We start from the raw sequence: 19,904 nt of genomic DNA on the forward strand, positions 1-19,904 counted from the left end.
CAAATGAACAAATGAATAACGGGTGTACGCTCAATTGTGATGTTGTATGTGAATTAATTATCGCCACAAGCGTATACCTAATTTTACTGAATATGTCAACCCTGTCGACGAAATCTAAGATTTCGTTTTAAACTTGTAGGATTAAGTTATAATAAAACTATTAATACTTATAACACGAGTTTGCATATCAGGTGCCTCTGGTCATTATAAAACTCTCTATACGATGATACGTAAAAAGTTTTCCCAATTTGCTCCAAGGACCGAGTACTTTTAGTTTTGCAGGTAGTTTATCAATACTTTATAAACTCGTTCGCTTTACCAAGCAACTTGTATGAAATCTTCAGTAGAAAATCATATAAGCTTGAAATAAGCCACCACCATCCACACAACACAACGCAACAACCTGTGCAAATCAAATCAATCTCACCCGCAATGCCGCTTGTAAGACGAAAACAAACCAAAGATCACACGCCAGTGAATACACGCCAGTGAAACCACGCCAGTGAATACACCACAGCGACTCTGGGGCGCGCGCGGTGGTGATTTTATCTGAGCGCGCCACAGAGAATTTAAAGAGCAAGAGAGCACGGTTATCTCGCACCCAACTACCTCAACACCAGCGCACACTTGAAATCGGTCTATACAGCTCCGAAAGAAAGAGCGTTCTGCTTTTTTCTGTGGTGTGAGATCATTGTATCCTCTGTGTAGGTATCACACTTACGCGCCAGTGCATCACTAGAGTGAAATGCCATCACTGTATGACGGTTCTTGATGCCCCCGGGGAATTCGCCAAGTTTCTAAGCTAATATCACACCCATTCCCCAACGAATTCTCTACCGATTGTTACAAACTTGATTTCAAATGAAAGACACAGTAATCCCCTTGACTGCTGTTGAACTTCATTCGATATTGACTTTTGATTCCGGAGTTACAGGTTGGTTAGTAAGGTCACACTGGTCTCATGGAAACCATTAAGGGGAGCGTCTGGTGTAAAGTGCCAAAATCGAAAGTAATATGGTTTAACGATTTTGAAGGCATGGTCGGCTGTTCGGCCATCTATGGAAGCTGTACTGCAATGTCAGCTTTTTTCGCCGAACAGTCTAGATAAGCCGTGTAGTGTCGGTAGTGGTTGTTTCAACTGATTAAGAATTACACTACGGACTACCTGTACCGGTGGTAAAAACCCACCAAACAGGAAACGCCAATTCTATAGTGTCATGCGACCCGTGCTATGATTAAAAATGTTGAGGGGATTTAAAATATTGTCAATGGCGAACTGGTGCCTGGGAAAAGCCGGACGAACTCCCCAGTATGCTTCATTACGCAGCGGAACGTTCACTCTACGCAGCGAAGTTTTTTCGCCAATGATCCGCTTAATTTTGCTGTATTTTTGTTGGCTGGGGGTTTGCTGAGACTCTCGGCTGATGGTAGTTCGGTGAAGTTTTGCTGGCTTTCGATTATCAAATTTCGGTGTGTACAGACGAACCTGCCCAGAGGCCGTGTGGTATCCGGCCAAGAATTGAGCCACTGGGTTCCTGCTCCCATGTCGTAGGAGACGACTGAAAGTAGGAGACCCTAAGTCAAAGTGTAGTTCCGTGCCGAGGACATAAATCGTGGAATCAAATGATCGTGTCCCATTTAAACCTGATATGGCATCGCAACTTGCTTGGTGTCCTCTAGTTGTTGGCAAATTGTGTTGGAAATGAAATGTACAGTTCTCTAATCAACAATGGTTATAATAACACAAATCAATCTCTAGCATAAACGTACAGCAACTATGAATTCATCTCGACTCATGCAGGAAAGTAAAGCTTCCATAGCATTGGTCCAAGAACCGTATTTCCCTACAGGAAACTTCTATTTTGGAAAGTTACTTAACTCTGCCTTCATTGCTTACAACAAGACAGGCATGACTAACCCACGTGAAATACCTCGTGCTTGCATTTTTTCAATTGACGCGTGTCTCATATAGAAACTCACAACTCGCGATATCTGTGTTGTCACAGTTACTCTGACTGTCGGCAACGTAGACAAAAATTATATATATATATATATATATATATATATATATATATATATATATATATATATATATATATATATATATATATATATATATATATATATATATATATATATATATATATATATATATATATATATATATATATATATATATATATATATATATATATATATATATATATATATATATATATATATATATATATATATATATATATATATATCAAATTATATAAATATTGTTCAGCAAATCTACCGAATAACGAGACATCTCCTTCTGATGATTTCAAAAGCGTTGTATCATATTGTAGCAGAAATGGGCTTCCGCTCATTATCGACAGTGATGCGAATGCTCGTCACATCATTTGGGGCAGCTCAGACATCAATCTAAGAGGCTCCGAACTGATGGAATACATAAGTACAGGCCATATTGGATTATCCGTAGTCTTGATTATCCGTAGACTCGATTATCCGTAACTCGATTATCCGTAGATAATGATTCGATTATCCGTAGTACGATAATCCGAACAAATTGTTTCGATTATCGGCACATTATTTTTTCTCAAGCTACATTACACATTTATAATTTATTATTTGCTACCAACTACAGTTTCTAAAAAATAATGAAAACTTCGTAGAAATACAGAAATTTTAATTAGACATATAATTTTGAATTCGATGCGATGACTTACATATTTTCGTACTCCAATCAATTATAATTGTTACACCCAAAACGTACCCTGTAAGAATCGCTTACATTAATGCAATAAATACGAGCGAAAATTGCAAGCGTTTTGGTAATGTGCAAAAATTGCAAGAAGCTTCCTTGCATGTAATGCAAGAAACAGAAAAAACTAATTTTGCCTATGTATTAGCGGTGTCTGTGTATTGGTGACTAATATGCGTTAGATAAAAAAGACTGCTGGCATTGAAAATGAGCCACATACGGGCAGATCACTAACCAATACTTAATCCATCCAACCTTGTTATCAGATAGTTATGAGTGGGTAAAAGTCGTATATAAACACTTGGATGATTTCATGATTAATGAAAAATAATGGACGCATCAGGTTCGAACTCACGTCCTTGTGCATCGTCTGACTATAGGCACTGCTCTACCTTAGCACATGTGGATAGAGCGTTAAAACTCGTACAATCAGCACATCCGCAATTTGATGCCGTCTCGTGTGTAATGAATAAGTCACAAAACTGCATTTAATGGTGTTGGTGAGGAATGAATAAAAAGTAGACATAAAATAAAAACTCGCAGTGCGTTGCTAAAAAACCCAGTATAGGCACGTGAATGTGGTGGTAATCCTTTGACAGTGTGTTGAAGAAACTTATGTACGTATAACGAGAGATGAAGTGATTGTAAATGCTTGCAACAATTGCAAGCGTTTTTGCAATCGATGCTAACATTATTTGCAAGTGATTGTCGCTTATAATTATTGCAAGCGATTTTTGTTTTGGGTGTACTAGCTACAGTTTCTGGAAGACCAGAATTTTATGTTCTCACAAAATATCGCATATTTCACAAAAACAAACTTTTTTTATCCCAATATTTAAATACAACAATCGATTGAAATTGATATCAGCTACAATTCCTGGAAGCACAAAATTTTAAACTCTCGTAAAAATTACAATAATTTGGGAAAATAAAGAAATTTCATATAATAAACAAATTTTTCAATTTAGTGCAGTGTCCTATAAAATTTTATGCACCTAATAGATTGGCTACAAACTATAATTTCCTGTAGATGTCAGCTATAATTGGTCGGTGTTAAGTCAGACCGGACTAAGTGACAAAATATTGATTTCGAGAAAAACGAGTTTAAAGTTTGGATCGCAGCATCCTTTACATTATAAATGAAAATAAATTTTTGCCATAATTCTTTTTTTTTTATTTCAATTATAGAGGTTTTAACCATAAGGTCATTCGCCTCTTCGGGTTAGAAAAATCTCTTGTGAAAAATTTCTAACCCTATGTGCGGGGTCGGGACTCGAACCCAGGTGCGCTGCGTACAAGGCAATCGATTTACCAACTACGCTACGCCCACCCCTGCCATAATTCTTGTTTATTGTTACATATTTCAAATCTGGCAAAAGTCGAATGTCGCTGATGAAATTCTTTATCTATTACTATCATTATCTCATTTGTTGATCTTTTGCGACTTAGTTCGGTCTGACTTAACACCGACCAATTACTACAAGAACAAAATTTTAAAATCTGTGATTTTTTCTGTAATTTTTAGAATGAATATAATGACCGATTTTGTCAGTCCCATTTATGTATTGAAGATTGACAAAATCTGAATATATGTGTTTCATATTGATTGAAACTATCTAAAGTATCATATAAAACCCCACTTAACTCTTCGGAATTAGTCTACTATCGCATCAGTTAACAAAAATCGAAGCATTTTAATCACTTTAAGAACATCTACATTTGGAATTGTTAGCACACTTAAGTAAAAGGCTTTTACTTTAATCCCAACATATAACATAAGAGAATCAAACCACAAGACTTTGTCTTAAATGTGGCTGACAAAATCGGGTCAAAAAGCTGACAAATTCGGAGGCGGACAAACCCGGGGACTAATAATATAGGATCTTCACTGTAGAACAGCGCTAGTATGTCGTTACGAAGTAGATTCACGGAACATCCTTTTGAGTGACTCGGCTATGTAGAACGCTGGACAATGGCCAAATGAAGATTCTGGATGATGTTTCCACCAAGCAAACAAGAGAAAAAAGTTTACTGTGCGATGATGTATAACAAACTGAATGCGTTTGGCCATATTTATAGCTAAAAATTTCCAAGAACCAAGAATCAGCTAGTTTCCAAGTGGCTCTCCAAAGCCCTAGAGCGCATGCTGCTGATTGAACAACGCACGATCCTTGGTTTTTTTTTACTTGTAACGTGTGCAAAAATCCATGTTTTACAATCGTCCATTGCTGGTCTTTCGTTGGACCAACATTAAGCGACGCCCAGCAGACCGTTCAGCAAGCGTCCATTATTGGACCAGTTTCGGACGGTTTTGAAACAAATTTTAAAGCTTCTCAGTGGAATCTAGCGTGTTGCTTCTCTTTAGGCCGGTTTTTTCACCCTCGCGTTACGCTTTAGCTGGATTGAAACGTACTGGTGAACCTGGTTTAAATGTTAAGCGCGGGTGACGAAATCGGCCCTTAGAGAATTCCCAAAGTTGTGTTGTTATATACAAACCAGTAGTGCGTAATCATAAATTTAGTTGTTTTTTTCTGTCTGAATTTACAGAAACCAGCATTAAGATAACTGAAGATTCACGCAGAGAATTTACCAGAGACCAAACATAAGTGTCCCAATCAATCGAACACAATACTTTAAAATAAAATAACTTGGCTATATAACTTATTTTTCTTATATGTCTATCACTTTATAGAATATAAAGTGATCGATATTCGTTATTAAAACAGATTGTTAAAAAAAAAAGTTCCATGAGTCAAACATTGATGCATGCACCTTAGATACTGTTTTTCAACATATAACAAATATATTTCATGAAGAGAAAAAAAAAATTGTTTTGATTCGATTATCCGGATGATTCGATTATCCGAAGCGAAATTTTTCTGCACCCTACGGATAATCGAATCTGGCCTGTAGTACAAATCTCCATATTCTGAATGTGGGAAACCGACCAACTTTTGCGAGGTCTGGGAGGGAGGAAGTGTTAGACATAACGCTTTGCTCTGATAGAATTTTGCATGAACTGGGAAATTGGCAGGTTCCAAATGAAACTGAACCGTCTCTTTCCAATCATAAATTTTTCGATCATTTTGATGTCACCTTCAATGTGCTAACATATCGTAATCCCAAATCTACAAACTCTTTTCGGAAAACTTGGCGACTAAATTTCATGGATATTTTTCAACAATTAGTCAATTAGACTTTGATGTCGTTGTGGAAACGACAAACTCATTCATAATAGTATCCTACGAAGGAGCTTTTCCACTTCGTACTGTTAAATCGACTAGGGGAACCCCTTGGTGGAGGGCCGAGCTTGAAAGAATGAAGAAGGATATGAGAATAGCTTGGAACCGGCATCAGTGTGATGACTCCAGGGCTTCTAGGTCAGTTTGTAGTGCATATAAGAAATGTCTTAGAGCTGCAGAGTGGGCTGGCTGGCAAAAACTTTGCGCTAATGGCACGAGACATTCAGGTTAAAAAAAATCGAAGGAATATGTGACGGACGAAAAAGATGTTCTTAATTGATTCTTCGACTCACACTTTCTAGGTTGTATCGATCTGGAGCTGAATCATGTTCACAGATTTTTCACTCATTCTGGTGATTCGGACTCATGGGCGTTAGCACGCACATTTGTTTCCACTGAATCGGTTAAATGGGCAGTTGACAGCTTTGCTCCATACAAATCACCCGGAAAAGATCGAATACTTCCTGTGCTACTGCAAAAGGGATTTGATATTCTCAAACAGGTCCTGAAAAAGATTATGCTTTCCAGTCTTGCTACCGGGTATATACCGACAGCATGGCAAGAAGTAACTGTTAGATTTATTCCCAAAGGGGGACGGGGGAGCTTGAATTCGTTTCTTTGGAAAGAACGGATAATCGATCATAACATTAGGGACGTTAGTTTTGTTGAATATCCACTGAAGAAAATGCAACATGCATATCAGCGTGGGAAATCCACGATCACTCTGCTTCACGATGTTGTTTACAACATTGAGAAAGCTTTCTCGCTCAAACAATCTAGCTTGGGTGTATTCCTAGATATTGAGGGTGCTTTTGATAATGTCCTTCCAGTCTATTCTGGAAGCAACGCGCGGTCATCTGCATGTATCTCGGGTTGGATAAACGCAATGCTTAGTAACCGCATTCTTTGCTCGGCACTGCGACAGGCTGAGATACGGAAGTTGAGTATTTGCGGTTGTCCTGAGGGTGGCGTTCTGTCACCTTTGTTACGGAACTTGGTTGCCGATGGCTTGTTGAAGAAACTCAAGGAGCTTGGATTTCCAACCTACGGGTTTGCTGACGATTACCAAACACTAATTACTGGATTTTGCATCGAAACAATCTTTGACTTTGTAACCCGTCAAGGTAACAATTTAGCACTGGGTGGAAATATACCCTTTCGTGCGTACTCTCTCCGTAGAGTGTATTGTTTACGAAAATTTATGCTCACCGCTGTTTCGATACCGTTCACTTTTTTGTAAATTTTTATTGACGTATCCAACAGAAACGTATGCGCTCATGGTGACAAGAATTGGAACTGCATGATGGTGAGTCATTTGACAAATTCGATACGTTTTTTTCCAATACAGCCACATTTTAATTCGATTGCGATTTGAAAAGATTTATATCTGTTACAACTATGAACGAAACAGGTAAAAAAATCGATAATCTTTAAGAAAAACTAGATCCGGCTAGTGAAACAGTCACACGCGATTAAATTTTTAGAAGGTAAAATACGAATCGATTTTGAAGGTTATGTTATTTATTTCAGATCTAGAACCGGTCGCAGAAGATATCGTCATTCGACTTGAGGATGTGCTGGAGTATGTTGGTGATTCTGTTAGACCGATAAGGGAAGGCCTAGCGGTGTTAAGTGCTAACCATATTGTATGCATAGGTTACACCAGCAGATCTGGTATGTATATCCATGCCAAAGGATATGTTTTACAAAGCTCTCATCCTGGAGGGATCCCACACGAAGTGTCACTCAAAATTTGTCAAAATCACCAGTTTTGGGACCTGAATTGCTCTTGTAAGGCTGGTACAAGACGGTGTAAACATATCGTGGCGTGTTTGTTGCGAATCAACCAGTAAGAGAAAATAATATTTTGTTAATTATCCAACTCAAAAACTTTTTACTATTTCAGATGCAACAGACTCGAAAAAATTTCCTGCACGGATTCTGCCCAGGCTTGGGGATATTCAAAAATTGAAAAAACAAGTCTTTGGGGTGCAAAACTGATTCAAGACTTATGTTGTGTGAGGCAACGTAAACCCAACATTTGCGTTGACGTTGGAACGAAGGAGCAACTACTTTCAGAATCTTTTCGAAAGATTATCGCTGGTAACATTCCTCATCATACTGCCGTGGTACTCATAACTGCCTTATATGCTATGGATTGCTTATGCAAATGGGACTCTAATGCGTGTCACGGCAGTATAGTTGCTCCTTAAAAATTGTTTCTTGATTCTACTTGATGCTTTATGTTTTACAGTATCATCTCAATCCGCAATTGCTAAGCATATGGTTGGACGTCACGAAAACATTATTCAATTTCGTACTGGTATAAGCTCTATTGCTCATGTACATACGGACATTTATTGTACAGAGCAGGAGTTGCAGTCTGTTCTTTTCAGTGGAAATGATGTGACAGAACTTGCTAAAACTCACTTCATTGATCATTCACACCAGGTTTTCTACGAAAAATTTGTATGTGTTACGCAGCAGCAGGTATGTCAGATTGCTACGGAAACATGCGCTCAAAATAATAAGGCTTGGAAAATACAGCGATCTAGGCGTATTACTGCAAGTTCATGCTACGGTCTGTTCACCTACTCCAAAAATCCAAAACCTAACTGGGAGAAAAAAATATACCAATATTTAAAACCCAGTAACTTCCAAACCAAAAGTACGCGCTATGGGAAGCAAACTGAGGAGACGGCTTTCTTGTGTTATGCACAAAAAAGGAATCCTGCCATTAAAAAAACTGGTTTTGTTATTAAATACGAGGACCCATGGATCGGAGGTAGTCCAGATGGTTTGGACACCATGGCACGAATTGTCCTGGAGATAAAATGTCCTGCTGCAGGAGAAGAACATGATTTGCACTGGATAATGGCAAACTGCTCATCCACACAGCGATACGTGAAGATTGATGGAGATGCAAAATATTACTTAAATAAGAAACACTCATATTATGCACAATGTCAGGTTAATATGCATATTTTAAACTGTGAAACAACTGATTTCATTGTTTATTCGAAACAAGAGAACGATTTTATTGTCATAGAGGTCGGTTACGATAAAACCTTCGCAGAAGAACTGCTGCATGTCCTGAAAAAAAAATTATTTTTCAGAAATTTTGCCAAAACTGTGTAGATAATTTGTTGTATCTCCAAAAAGGTAACAATAAACCGATTTTACCCTACAATTAGACTAATAAGACTAAACCATAAAGTCCTCTGATATATCAAGAAGTCGTTAAAAGATAAACACGAATAATAAAGCAGTACAGGAAGACAGTACAGCTTTGAAGACGCAAACCGTATAAACTTGCTCCGGTATTTCTTATATATCTAGATAAACATGTGAAAAGGGCCTAAGCGCAAATGAGAGCCCCTGTGTTTACTTTCTCTTTCGATAATAATGACGTCATCACAAAACTTCCCAACATTGTTTCAATAAATATCGAAGGCCTCTGATGTCTAGCATATTATGCTAAGAATTAAGGAGCAAACGTAAAAGCGACCGATTTATTGACGGAAGATAAAGTAAACAAAGAGTTATGCTCCTTTCACGTGTTTGTCTAGATATGGTGGGAGGTTCTGTATTATCAGCTGAAGAGCACCATAGTCATAGGAAATTCTTTCGGACATTTTCCGGAATAACTCCCGGATTCATTGGCAACGATGATGATTATAAAGTTTAACGACGCTAAGCATTTCGGCGGCCGATTTCGGAAGATTTTTATCATTCAGCATCAACTCAAGTAGTGCATATAATTCATACAGGAAACAGCATATACTACCACGATACGCATAACAGTCCTGTTTGCCATGGCTTTACTATCAAGGTGGAACTATTATATGTAACTCGGAAGTATAGTTGATTTAGCAAAAGAACTCAGTAAGATGATTAGTATGTTTTTATTCGGTTACATCAAATATCTGTTAAATGTATTATTGCGGAACAGAAAAAAATATATGAATTGCTCAAAACTTATCGTCTCGTAATATCGGCGCTGATATATTAACGATCCCGCAGACAACATTCATTATTTCATCAACGTGTTTCAATGTACTGGCATCTAAATTTCGTTGCAATACACCAAATATTTTAATACGAGATATTGCGCGTTCTACGTGGATCCTCGCTTTTGCTACTGACTCGTTCAGCAATGCATCTTCTTCAGAATATCGCTCACTGTGCATTATTGGAGGTATGTGTAGGCGAATTCCGTTTTCTAAGCATTCTGATTCAATAGCAAATCCCTTGTCGACCATTATTTGAGAGGCTGAGAGCAAGAGTGGGTTAAAAATTCGCTGCGAGCAAAAGCGGTATACGTTTTATTTAGAGCAAAACCGGTTTAAGTACCAGTCAGAGCAGAAATGGGATAAAAAAACCTTAGCGCAAAAGTGGGTTAAAAAGATATACCACTTTTGCCCTGAGAGGATATATATTCCATTTTTATTCTAAGAATGTTTTCAAAAATGATTTATCACCAATCAGGAAAAACCATCATCAATATGGGTGTCATTTGAAAGGAGGTGGTTAGTAGATATGGGAAATCGATAATTACGCCATTTTGAATTCCAAGATGGCGACTTCCGGTTACCACAAAATAGTGAGAACCACCATCAATATGGGTGTCATTTGAAAGGGGATGGTGAGCAGACATCGAAAATTGACCATTACCGCCATTTTGAAATCCAAGATGGCGACTTCCGGTTACCACAAAATAGTGAGAACCACCATCAATATGGGTATCATTTGAAAGGAGGTGGTTAGTAGATATGGGAAATCGATAATTACGCCATTTTGAATTCCAAGATGGCGACTTCCGGTTACCACAAAATAGTGAGAACCACCATCAATATTGGTGTCATTTGAAAGGAGATGGTGAGCAGACACCGAAAATTGACCATTACCGCCATTTTGAAATCCAAGATGGCGACTTCCGGTTACCACAAAATAGTGAGAACCACCATCAATATGGGTGTCATTTGAAAGAGGATGATCAGCAGACACCGAAAATTGACCATTACCGCCATTTTGAAATCCAAGATGGCGACTTCCGGTTACCACAAAATAGTGAGAACCACCATCAATATTGGTGTCATTTGAAAGGAGATGGTGAGCAGACACCGAAAATTGACCATTACCGCCATTTTGAAATCCAAGATGGCGACTTCCGGTTACCATAAAATAGTGAGAACCACCACCAATATGGGTGTCATTTGAAAGGAGATGGTGAGCAGACATCGAAAATTTACCATTACCGCCATTCTGAATTCCAAGATGGCGACTTCCGGTTACCACAAAATAGTGAGAACCACCATCAATATAGGTGTCATTTGAAAGGGGATGGTGAGCAGACACCGAAAATTGACCACCACCGCCATTTTGAAATCCAAGATGGCGACTTCCGGTTACCACAAAATAGTGAGAACCACGATCAATATGGGTGTCATTTGAAAGAGGATGATCAGCAGACACCGAAAATTGATCATTACCGCCATTTTGAAATCCAAGATGGTGACTCCCGGTTAACACAATATAGTGAGAACCACCATCAATATAGGTGTCATTTGAAAGGAGGTGGTTAGCAGACACCGAATATTGATTATTACAGCCATTTTGAAATCCAAGATGGCGACTTCCGGTTACCACAATATAGTGAGAACCACCATCAATATGGGTGTCATTTGAAAAGGGGTGTCAGTAGATATCGGAAATTGATTATTACGTAATTTTGAAATCCAAGATGGCGACTTTCAGTTACCACAAAATAGTGAGAACCACCATTAATATGGATGTCATTTAAAAAGTGTCAGTAGACATCGAAAATCGATTGTTACGCCATTTTGAAATCCAAGATGGCGACTTCCGGTAACCACAAAGTAGAGAGAACCATCATCAATATGGGTATAATTTGAAAGCGGGTGTCAGTAAATATCGGAAATTGATTATTACGTCATTTTGAAATCCAAGATGGCGATTTCCGGTTACCACAAAATAGTGAGAACCACCATCAATATGGGTGTCATTTGAAAGGGGTGGTCAGTAGACATCGGAAATCGACAATTAGGCTATTTTGAAATCCAATATGGTAACTTCCGGTTACCAGAAAATAGTGAGAACCATCATAAACATGGGTAACGTTTGAAAGGGGGTGTTCAGTAGTAGCCGTTTTAGATCCGATTTTCTTTCACTGCAAACATTACATTGCAACAACACGGTTTTATGCCTAAATGATCGACAACGACCAACCTGCTCTCGTTTACAACATATGTACTCGATGGATTTACTGACGGATTTCGAACTGATGCTATTCACATGGATCGGTTCGGCCTTCGACAAAATCAACCATGATGTCGCAATAGCGAAGCTGCACAAACTCGGTATTCATGGACAACTTCTGCGTTGGTTCCTCGATGGAAGGCAATTCCCAATCAGCATTAAGGACTGTCTATCTGCACCATTCTTCACTACATCCGGCATCTCAATAGGTAGCCATCTCTGTCCATTAATTTTCCTCCTCTACTTTAATGACATCAATATTAAATTACAAGGACCCCGCCTTTCTTTCGCCCATGATATGAAAATCTTTCGACAAATACGGGATAAAACCGATTCCGAGTTTCTTCAGAGTGAACTGGAGAGCTTTAGTACGTGGTATGACCTAAACAGAATGGTTTTATATCCGAGTAAATGCTCAATCGTTACGTTCACTCGGAAACGCTATCCGATTCAGTTTAACTACGATTTATTCGACTCGAGCACTCCAAGACACTCTCACGTCAAAGGTGGTGGAGTCATCACGGATGCAGCACCATACACTTCATACTTCGTGGATGAGGCATGAAGACAATAAAGATAAAACAACCCAATGCAAGAGCATGGGAGGTATGAGCCTAGAAGCGCAAGAGCATGGAAGGTATGAGCCTAGAAGCGACCGGGCCCACTATATGTTGGATACTGTCAACGTCTGTACATCAACATACGGATGCCACCCCCTGGATAAGAATGATCGACCCGCGCGAAATTAAAATGTTGTGATTTGTTTCTCGCATCAATAAAAATATTATATATGCAATTCCATATTAATTTTAGTGGTTTTAAAATAGGTTATATGAGGAAAAAAGCGAAAAAATGCTAATTTTCAATAAAATCGCTTTTGGTTCACTTCAATCCATTTTTGGGTTTATTAATATTCCTTGGATCTTCAAATTTTAAAGGTGTATGAAATGACACCCATACTGATGGTGGTTCTCACTATTTTGTGGTAACCGGAAGTCGCCATCTTGGAGTTCAAAATGGCCGGTAATGGTCAATTTTCGGTGTCTGCTGATCATCCTCTTTCAAATAACACCCATATTAATGGTGGTTCTCACTATTTTGTGGTAACCGGAAGTCGCCATCTTGGATTTCAAAATGGCGGTGAAGGTCAATTTTCGATGTCTGCTCACCATCCTCTTTCAAATGACACCCATATTGATGGTGGTTCTCACTATTTTGTGGTAACCGGAAGTCGCCATCTTGGATTTCAAAATGGCGGTGAAAGTCAATTTTCGATGTCTGTCCCTTTCAAATGACATTCATATTGATGGTGGTTCTCACTATTTTGTGGTAACCGGAAGTCGCTATCTTGGATTTCAAAATGGCGGTGAAAGTCAATTTTCGATGTCTGCTCACCATTCCCTTTCAAATGACACCCATATTGATGGTGGTTCTCACTATTTTGTGGTTACCGGAAGTCGCCATCTTGGATTTCAAAATGGCGGTAATGGTCAATTTTCGGTGTCTGCTGATCATCCTCTTTCAAATGACACCCATATTGATGGTGGTTCTCACTATTTTGTGGTAACCGGAAGTCGCCATCTTGGATTTCAAAATGGCGGTGAAGGTCAATTTTCGATGTCTGCTCACCATCCTCTTTCAAATGACACCCATATTGATGGTGGTTCTCACTATTTTGTGGTAACCGGAAGTCGCCATCTTGGATTTTAAAATGGCGGTAATGGTCAATTTTCGGTGTCTGCTGATCATCCTCTTTCAAATGACACCCATATTGATGGTGGTTCTCACTATTTTGTGGTAACCGGAAGTCGCCATCTTGGATTTCAAAATGGCGGTGAAGGTCAATTTTCGATGTCTGCTCACCATTCCCTTTCAAATGACACCCATATTGATGGTGGTTCTCACTATTTTGTGGTAACCGGAAGTCGCCATCTTGGATTTCAAAATGGCGGTGAAAGTCAATTTTCGATGTCTGTCCCTTTCAAATGACACCCATATTGATGGTGGTTCTCACTATTTTGTGGTAACCGGAAGTCGCTATCTTGGATTTCAAAATGGCGGTGGTGGTCAATTTTCGATGTCTGCTCACCATTCCCTTTCAAATGACACCCATATTGATGGTGGTTCTCACTATTTTGTGGTAACCAGAAGTCGCCATCTTGGATTTCAAAATGGCGGTGAAAGTCAATTTTCGATGTCTGCTCACCATTCCCTTTCAAATGATACCCATATTGATGGTGTTCTCACTATTTTGTGGTAACCGGAAGTCGCCATCTTGGAACTCAAAATGGCGGTAATGGTCAATTTTCGGTGTCTGCTGATCATCCTTTTTCAAATGACACCCATATTGATGGTGGTTCTCACTATTTTGTGGTAACCGGAAGTCGCCATCTTGGATTTCAAAATGGCGGTGAAAGTCAATTTTCGATGTCTGTCCCTTTCAAATGACACCCATATTGATGGTGGTTCTCACTATTTTGTGGTAACCGGAAGTCGCTATCTTGGATTTCAAAATGGCGGTGGTGGTCAATTTTCGATGTCTGCTCACCATTCCCTTTCAAATGACACCCATATTGATGGTGGTTCTCACTATTTTGTGGTAACCGGAAGTCGCCATCTTGGATTTCAAAATGGCGGTGAAAGTCAATTTTCGATGTCTGCTCACCATTCCCTTTCAAATGATACCCATATTGATGGTGTTCTCACTATTTTGTGGTAACCGGAAGTCGCCATCTTGGAACTCAAAATGGCGGTAATGGTCAATTTTCGGTGTCTGCTGATCATCCTCTTTCAAATGACACCCATATTGATGGTGGTTCTCACTTTTTTGTGGTAACCGGAAGTCGCCATCTTAGATTTCAAAATGGCGGTGGTGGTCAATTTTCGGTATCTGCTCACCATCTCCTTTTAAATGACACCCATATTGATGGTGGTTCTCACTATTTTGTGGTAACCGGAAGTCGCCATCTTGGATTTCAAAATGGCGGTGGTGGTCAATTTTCGGTGTCTGCTCACCATCCCCTTTCAAATGACACCCATATTGATGGTGGTTCTCACTATTTTGTGGGAACCGGAAGTCGCCATCTTGGATTTCAAAATGGCGGCAATCGTCAATTTCCGATGCCTATTGACCTATACGGGTCCTATATTACACGATTTCTAAGGCATCGAAAAATTTAATAAAATTTCATTTCCCACAAATCCGAATAAGAAAATTCTGATTCTTTTCTTAGCGCAAAAATGGGTTAATATTCTATACCAGTCTTGCCCTGAAAATTTTGTCGAACCATTTTTGCGCGAATTAATATTTGATCCACTTTTGCCTGAGGTGTGATGACTATACCATTTCTGATCTAACAGAATATTTTAACCCACTTTTGCTCTGAACAAAATTTTAACCCACTCTTACTCTCAGCCTTTCATCCTGGTATCTCGTCAACTTTTCCATAAATTTCTCGTTGTTGAAAATATATTTATCAGAAGCTTTTCCCGAATACGCTCGACTGCAAAAACTTATTAATCCAGCGGGCGTAACGCCGATAAGAAATTTTGCCGTTCGCTTGTGCTTGTAATTAGAATAGCAAGCTATTCTACAATTCAAACAGTTAGGGCAGCCAATGCCCACTTCGGTGCAGTCGAGTACACATCGAACATTACCAAATTTTTGTTTGAAACAATGTGGCATATTTCTACGAATTTCCTCCATTGTCGGCCAGTAAATCATAGGACTAAATACTTCTGATAAGATTTGGATAGTGTATGAAAAATAATATGATGCTGTAGTTGGTGAAATCCTGAAAAGTGCAGCTAACGCTGCAAATGATACATTTTGCTTCAGCTTAGACAGTGTGAGAATTATTCGGTCAGTGGTGTGCATTTTATACTTGTTCTTATACACATTGTCCTCTAGATTCTTAACTGTCGTACATACGATTTCCAATATGCACATTGATGGCATACCCGTCCACACGTTCAAATCCTTGTCCGTGACTAAAAGATCACTAAGAATAATTTTCCTTTTTTGCTGCAGTTCCCGAATAGTGCGGTCGATATCGATCTGTTCTGCAGTATTTGTGCAGTCAGTCACGTTATTGTTTTGATCGATTCTTTCAGTGGTTTCGTAGAAAGGAAGTTCTGACAAAAACGACACCTTTTCCTCACATCCTTCGTTATTGTATGTATCTGTAGGAAAATCCCGACAACTATCTTCCTTTGTTGCTGCGCTATCATCGTTAGATTTGTTGCTCATGGTTTGTGCTGTAATAACGGGATTCACTTCCTCGTCGGATATACTATCGAGGGCGCGATAAGGACAGGTAGGTTTTGGATTCCGAAAACTTCTGAATGCTCGCAAATATGGATTATTACTACTTCGTGCTGATTGAGTTTTCTCCAGTAGTGTTGAAGGTAAATTGCGGCAAGGCACAGCACCATTCTTCAATAAATTTCGTCCTATAAATATATAGATTGCCTTATTTCATACATACAATATCACAAGAGCTATACCTGATACATAATCACTTTGATGAAAGTGTTGGCTGCAAATGAAGGAATTCTGTGTCGGTTTGTGTACTGATTTGATGGCATGTCTCCAGGCCTCCGCTATTGTCTTATTCTCTGGAAATTTGTGCAAGAATATCCCTTTCGAACTTTTTATAGAACATCCTGGCACAAAACAACATCGATTGCTTCTTGGTTTCAAGTCTTCCTTGCAATAACTGTGATCTGTCAGATATGCTAGAGTCGGCAAATCCCTCACTTTCCTTCGATCCATATATGGCATTTTAATCATCCTCACGATGTTCTGGGAGGGAATAGCGTTCATTTTCAAATATCGAGAACGAACTGAGGAAGACATAATTTAGAGACTAATATTAATGATTGGGTTTGCTAATTTGAGTGACAGGAAACATGAAACTATAAATAAAACTAGAAAATTAAAATTGAAATTTGTTCGTAGTCCCGAATGATCTAACAAGTTTCCCACGTTTAATTACTCATGTTGTCTTTGTGATTGTATTGGCTGGAAACCATTAATATAAAGCTTTACTACCTTAATGGGAGTACACCATACCGTAACAGGGCTTTTCCTTCACCCATTAATGCATGAAATGTACGTTACTACTGTGTTACTAAGTGGGTACATTCCACCAAACAACACTTATATCGCGACAAGTGTTTCGACTACCAATTGGTTTACCTGTTACGTAATCTGTTGTTGCGAAATGCCTCCGACAAATATACAGGGGAAGGTTAGTTGCTTCCTCAGTTGTGATTCCCAGTAGCTCTGACCATTTTCCGAACGACGCCGTTTTTCTCTGAGGAAACTTTTCCATATTTCCTATGCGTTTCGAATGACAACCTATTATACAACATCCGGATTGTATCCTTATCTTTATGGAAGTGGGTGGTAGTTTCAAAAATGGCATCGCAGATGCTTTCAGCTTTTTTCTCGAATCTGTATTGAAATATTACTTAATATATATTTTTTTTGTGTAGGTTATTTAGATTTACTTTCGACAAAATCATCGGTTTTGAAATGCCTTTCGCTAATGAATTCACCTCCATAACCTGTTACATTTAGCAGGTTTTGCCATCGTTTAAATACTTTGCTGCTGGCACGTGGTACCCGAAGTAATTTATAGCCAGTTGTGTAACATTTCGGCACAATACAGCGCTGGTTGGATCTAAAATCCTTAGATAAAAACAAAATTAACGAATAAGATATTTTCTTGGAAGGACACGAAGAAGCTTTTGTGTTTCTTTGCAAATTCGATTTTCACTTTGCAAAAAATGTATTTAGAAGGACAGAAACTATATGTATTACATACCACTTTGTGAGGAATCGATTTTTTTACCCCAATCATAGCGTTTAAACCAAATAAATCTGCTTATTCAGGAAAAAAATGAATTTTAATAAACTTTTAAAAAATACACACTTCTTTTGACGTTTGTTTTGATTTTGCTCACCATCGCGATAGCAGCGCTCATGCGGTCGTTTTTGCGTGGATTTTACAATATAGTTTTGCGTTTGTGAACGGTCTTGTGCGTGCAGATAGGTGTAGTAAATTTTGTTTGACAATTGTGATAACAATTGTAATAACATAGGGCTTAGGTAGGCTACCGCTCTCCTCTTGCGAAAATACGTGTGCACTTGTTATGCTGCTCATTGTTGGCAGCTATGCGACAAGGCGGTTGGCGATTTGTGATAGTCGAGTGCGGAAGGCGGCCATCGGGTTTAGAAAGTGACGGACCACAGCCAGGAACAGACGTTCCAGATTTATTCCTCCCTAGCTAAAAGTCAAGGACCGCTGCCGGAGCAGCCAACGACACCAGCAGGAGTGTTCCCGGCCGGTCGGAAGAAACCGCCCGCCTTCCCGCCATCGTCAGAAGCAGCTAATCAACTTCATTGACAGAGTGCAGCAAAGAGGAGATTTGGTGGAATAAAAGTCGGCAAATCTATTAATTTATTTGTTTGTTTACACTTTTTTCTTGTGAAACGAAAATCCGAAATTCTGTAGAAGCACCTAGGTCACCCTGGAAATTCGCCGTGCAAACAAGAACCCGAGCAGTGGGCAAACCCCTACTTACAACTTAATGCAACAGGCATTAAGAGCTGTCGAACAGCGGTGTCGACAAGTTAAATTATCAGTTAACCCAAGCAAAACTTCAATGGCTCTTTTCGCGAAGAAGCGAATAACAACCGAGGTTTGTCCCTTGCAGTTCTTTGATTCTGAGCCACTGTGTGCGGATCAAGTCAATTACGTTGGAGTTATGTTGGATTCCAAACTAAATTGGTCTGCTCACATTGAGTTCAGAGTCAAGAAAGCGTTCTTGGTCGTCGGGCAGTGCATACGCGCTTTTGGAAAGTCCAGGGGTTCGAGCAGTTTTTTGAGGTTCATTTTGGAGATCCGTCGTCGTTGATATTGGAGGTGTATATTGCTCACATCCTTTATGGGTACAGATTATTTTTGTGGAGTGTCCGAATGTCGCCTCAGTTTGTTGTTTAGCATAATGATTATAGAAATAATTATGAGGAGTTGAATGAAAGTACATGCTGTATTTTTGGTCGCCGAGGAACTGTAGTCGAGACAGGGTTTAGCTTCAATTCCTTTATTATACTCAGATAATTATTTAAATCGTCATTAAATAATGGTTTACCATTTCGTACTCTCAGAAAGCCAAGTCTTGCCTCCCCCATAACATGTTGGGTGCAATGAAGGTATAGATGAAGCATGGCTTCCATAGCTGTAGTGGGTGTTGATTTCACAGCGCCTGTGATAGAGAGGCAGCCTCTGAACTTAAGTTAGTTTAGCTTGGGCCGTCTTTTGCTTAACTTTGGGCCATTACTATGTCAAGTGCGAGTTCCAATTCAGTTTTTTGTCTAGGGTAACACATAGGTGTTTTGCTTCTTCTGCGTAGTTGATTGTAGTTCCACTGAGGGTTAGGGGAACCAACTTCAGTTTTGAAACACCATGTCATAATGAAGTTCAGGGCTAATTGAATCCGATCGCTTAGTGCAGATTCATGTTTTCCCCTCACAATTAGGACAATGTCATCTGCACATCCAACAATCTCGAAACCCCTTTCAGTCAGGTCATTGAGAAAAAATCGTTTTTCACACACTGCAC

The 19,904-nt window shown here is 39.1% G+C and overlaps 3 protein-coding genes across 5 annotated transcripts in view; 1 reads left to right on the forward strand and 2 right to left on the reverse strand.

The window, feature by feature from the left end:
• The window catches only part of LOC131688987 (transmembrane protein 170A), a 31,028-nt gene that overhangs the window by 9,670 nt on the left and 1,454 nt on the right, over positions 1-19,904 (reverse strand). The gene's annotated exons all lie outside the window — the stretch shown is intronic.
• LOC131688009 (uncharacterized) lies at positions 7,283-9,132 on the forward strand. The gene is made up of 4 exons (XM_058972133.1): positions 7,283-7,843; positions 7,901-8,097; positions 8,249-8,484; positions 8,542-9,132. The coding sequence occupies exons 1-4, from the start codon at positions 7,509-7,511 to the stop codon at positions 9,130-9,132; spliced, it is 1,359 nt and encodes a 452-aa protein (XP_058828116.1). The 5' UTR covers positions 7,283-7,508.
• On the reverse strand, positions 15,451-17,722 carry LOC131688986 (uncharacterized). The gene is made up of 3 exons (XM_058973693.1): positions 17,474-17,722; positions 16,780-17,118; positions 15,451-16,725 (listed from the first exon to the last, which is right to left on the reverse strand). Exons 1-3 carry the CDS (start codon positions 17,700-17,702, stop codon positions 15,668-15,670), a joined length of 1,626 nt encoding a protein of 541 aa, XP_058829676.1. The 5' UTR covers positions 17,703-17,722; the 3' UTR covers positions 15,451-15,667.

This window comes from Topomyia yanbarensis, chromosome 3 (genome assembly GCF_030247195.1).
Source record: "Topomyia yanbarensis strain Yona2022 chromosome 3, ASM3024719v1, whole genome shotgun sequence".
Lineage (NCBI taxonomy): Eukaryota > Metazoa > Arthropoda > Insecta > Diptera > Culicidae > Topomyia > Topomyia yanbarensis.

Excerpts from the sequence above, each read along its gene's own strand:
- LOC131688009 (XM_058972133.1), top strand. The coding sequence starts at position 7,509 with ATGTTATTTATTTCAGATCTAGAACCGGTCGCAGAAGATATCGTCATT. Across the intron at positions 7,844-7,900 it reads TGTTTGTTGCGAATCAACCA|ATGCAACAGACTCGAAAAAA; the intron begins GTAAGAGAAAAT and ends TTACTATTTCAG. Across the intron at positions 8,098-8,248 it reads TTTTCGAAAGATTATCGCTG|TATCATCTCAATCCGCAATT; the intron begins GTAACATTCCTC and ends TATGTTTTACAG.
- LOC131688986 (XM_058973693.1), bottom strand. The coding sequence starts at position 17,702 with ATGCCATTTTTGAAACTACCACCCACTTCCATAAAGATAAGGATACAA. Across the intron at positions 17,119-17,473 it reads AACAACAGATTACGTAACAG|TTCGTTCTCGATATTTGAAA; the intron begins GTAAACCAATTG and ends TGTCTTCCTCAG. Across the intron at positions 16,726-16,779 it reads TCAAAGTGATTATGTATCAG|GACGAAATTTATTGAAGAAT; the intron begins GTATAGCTCTTG and ends ATATATTTATAG.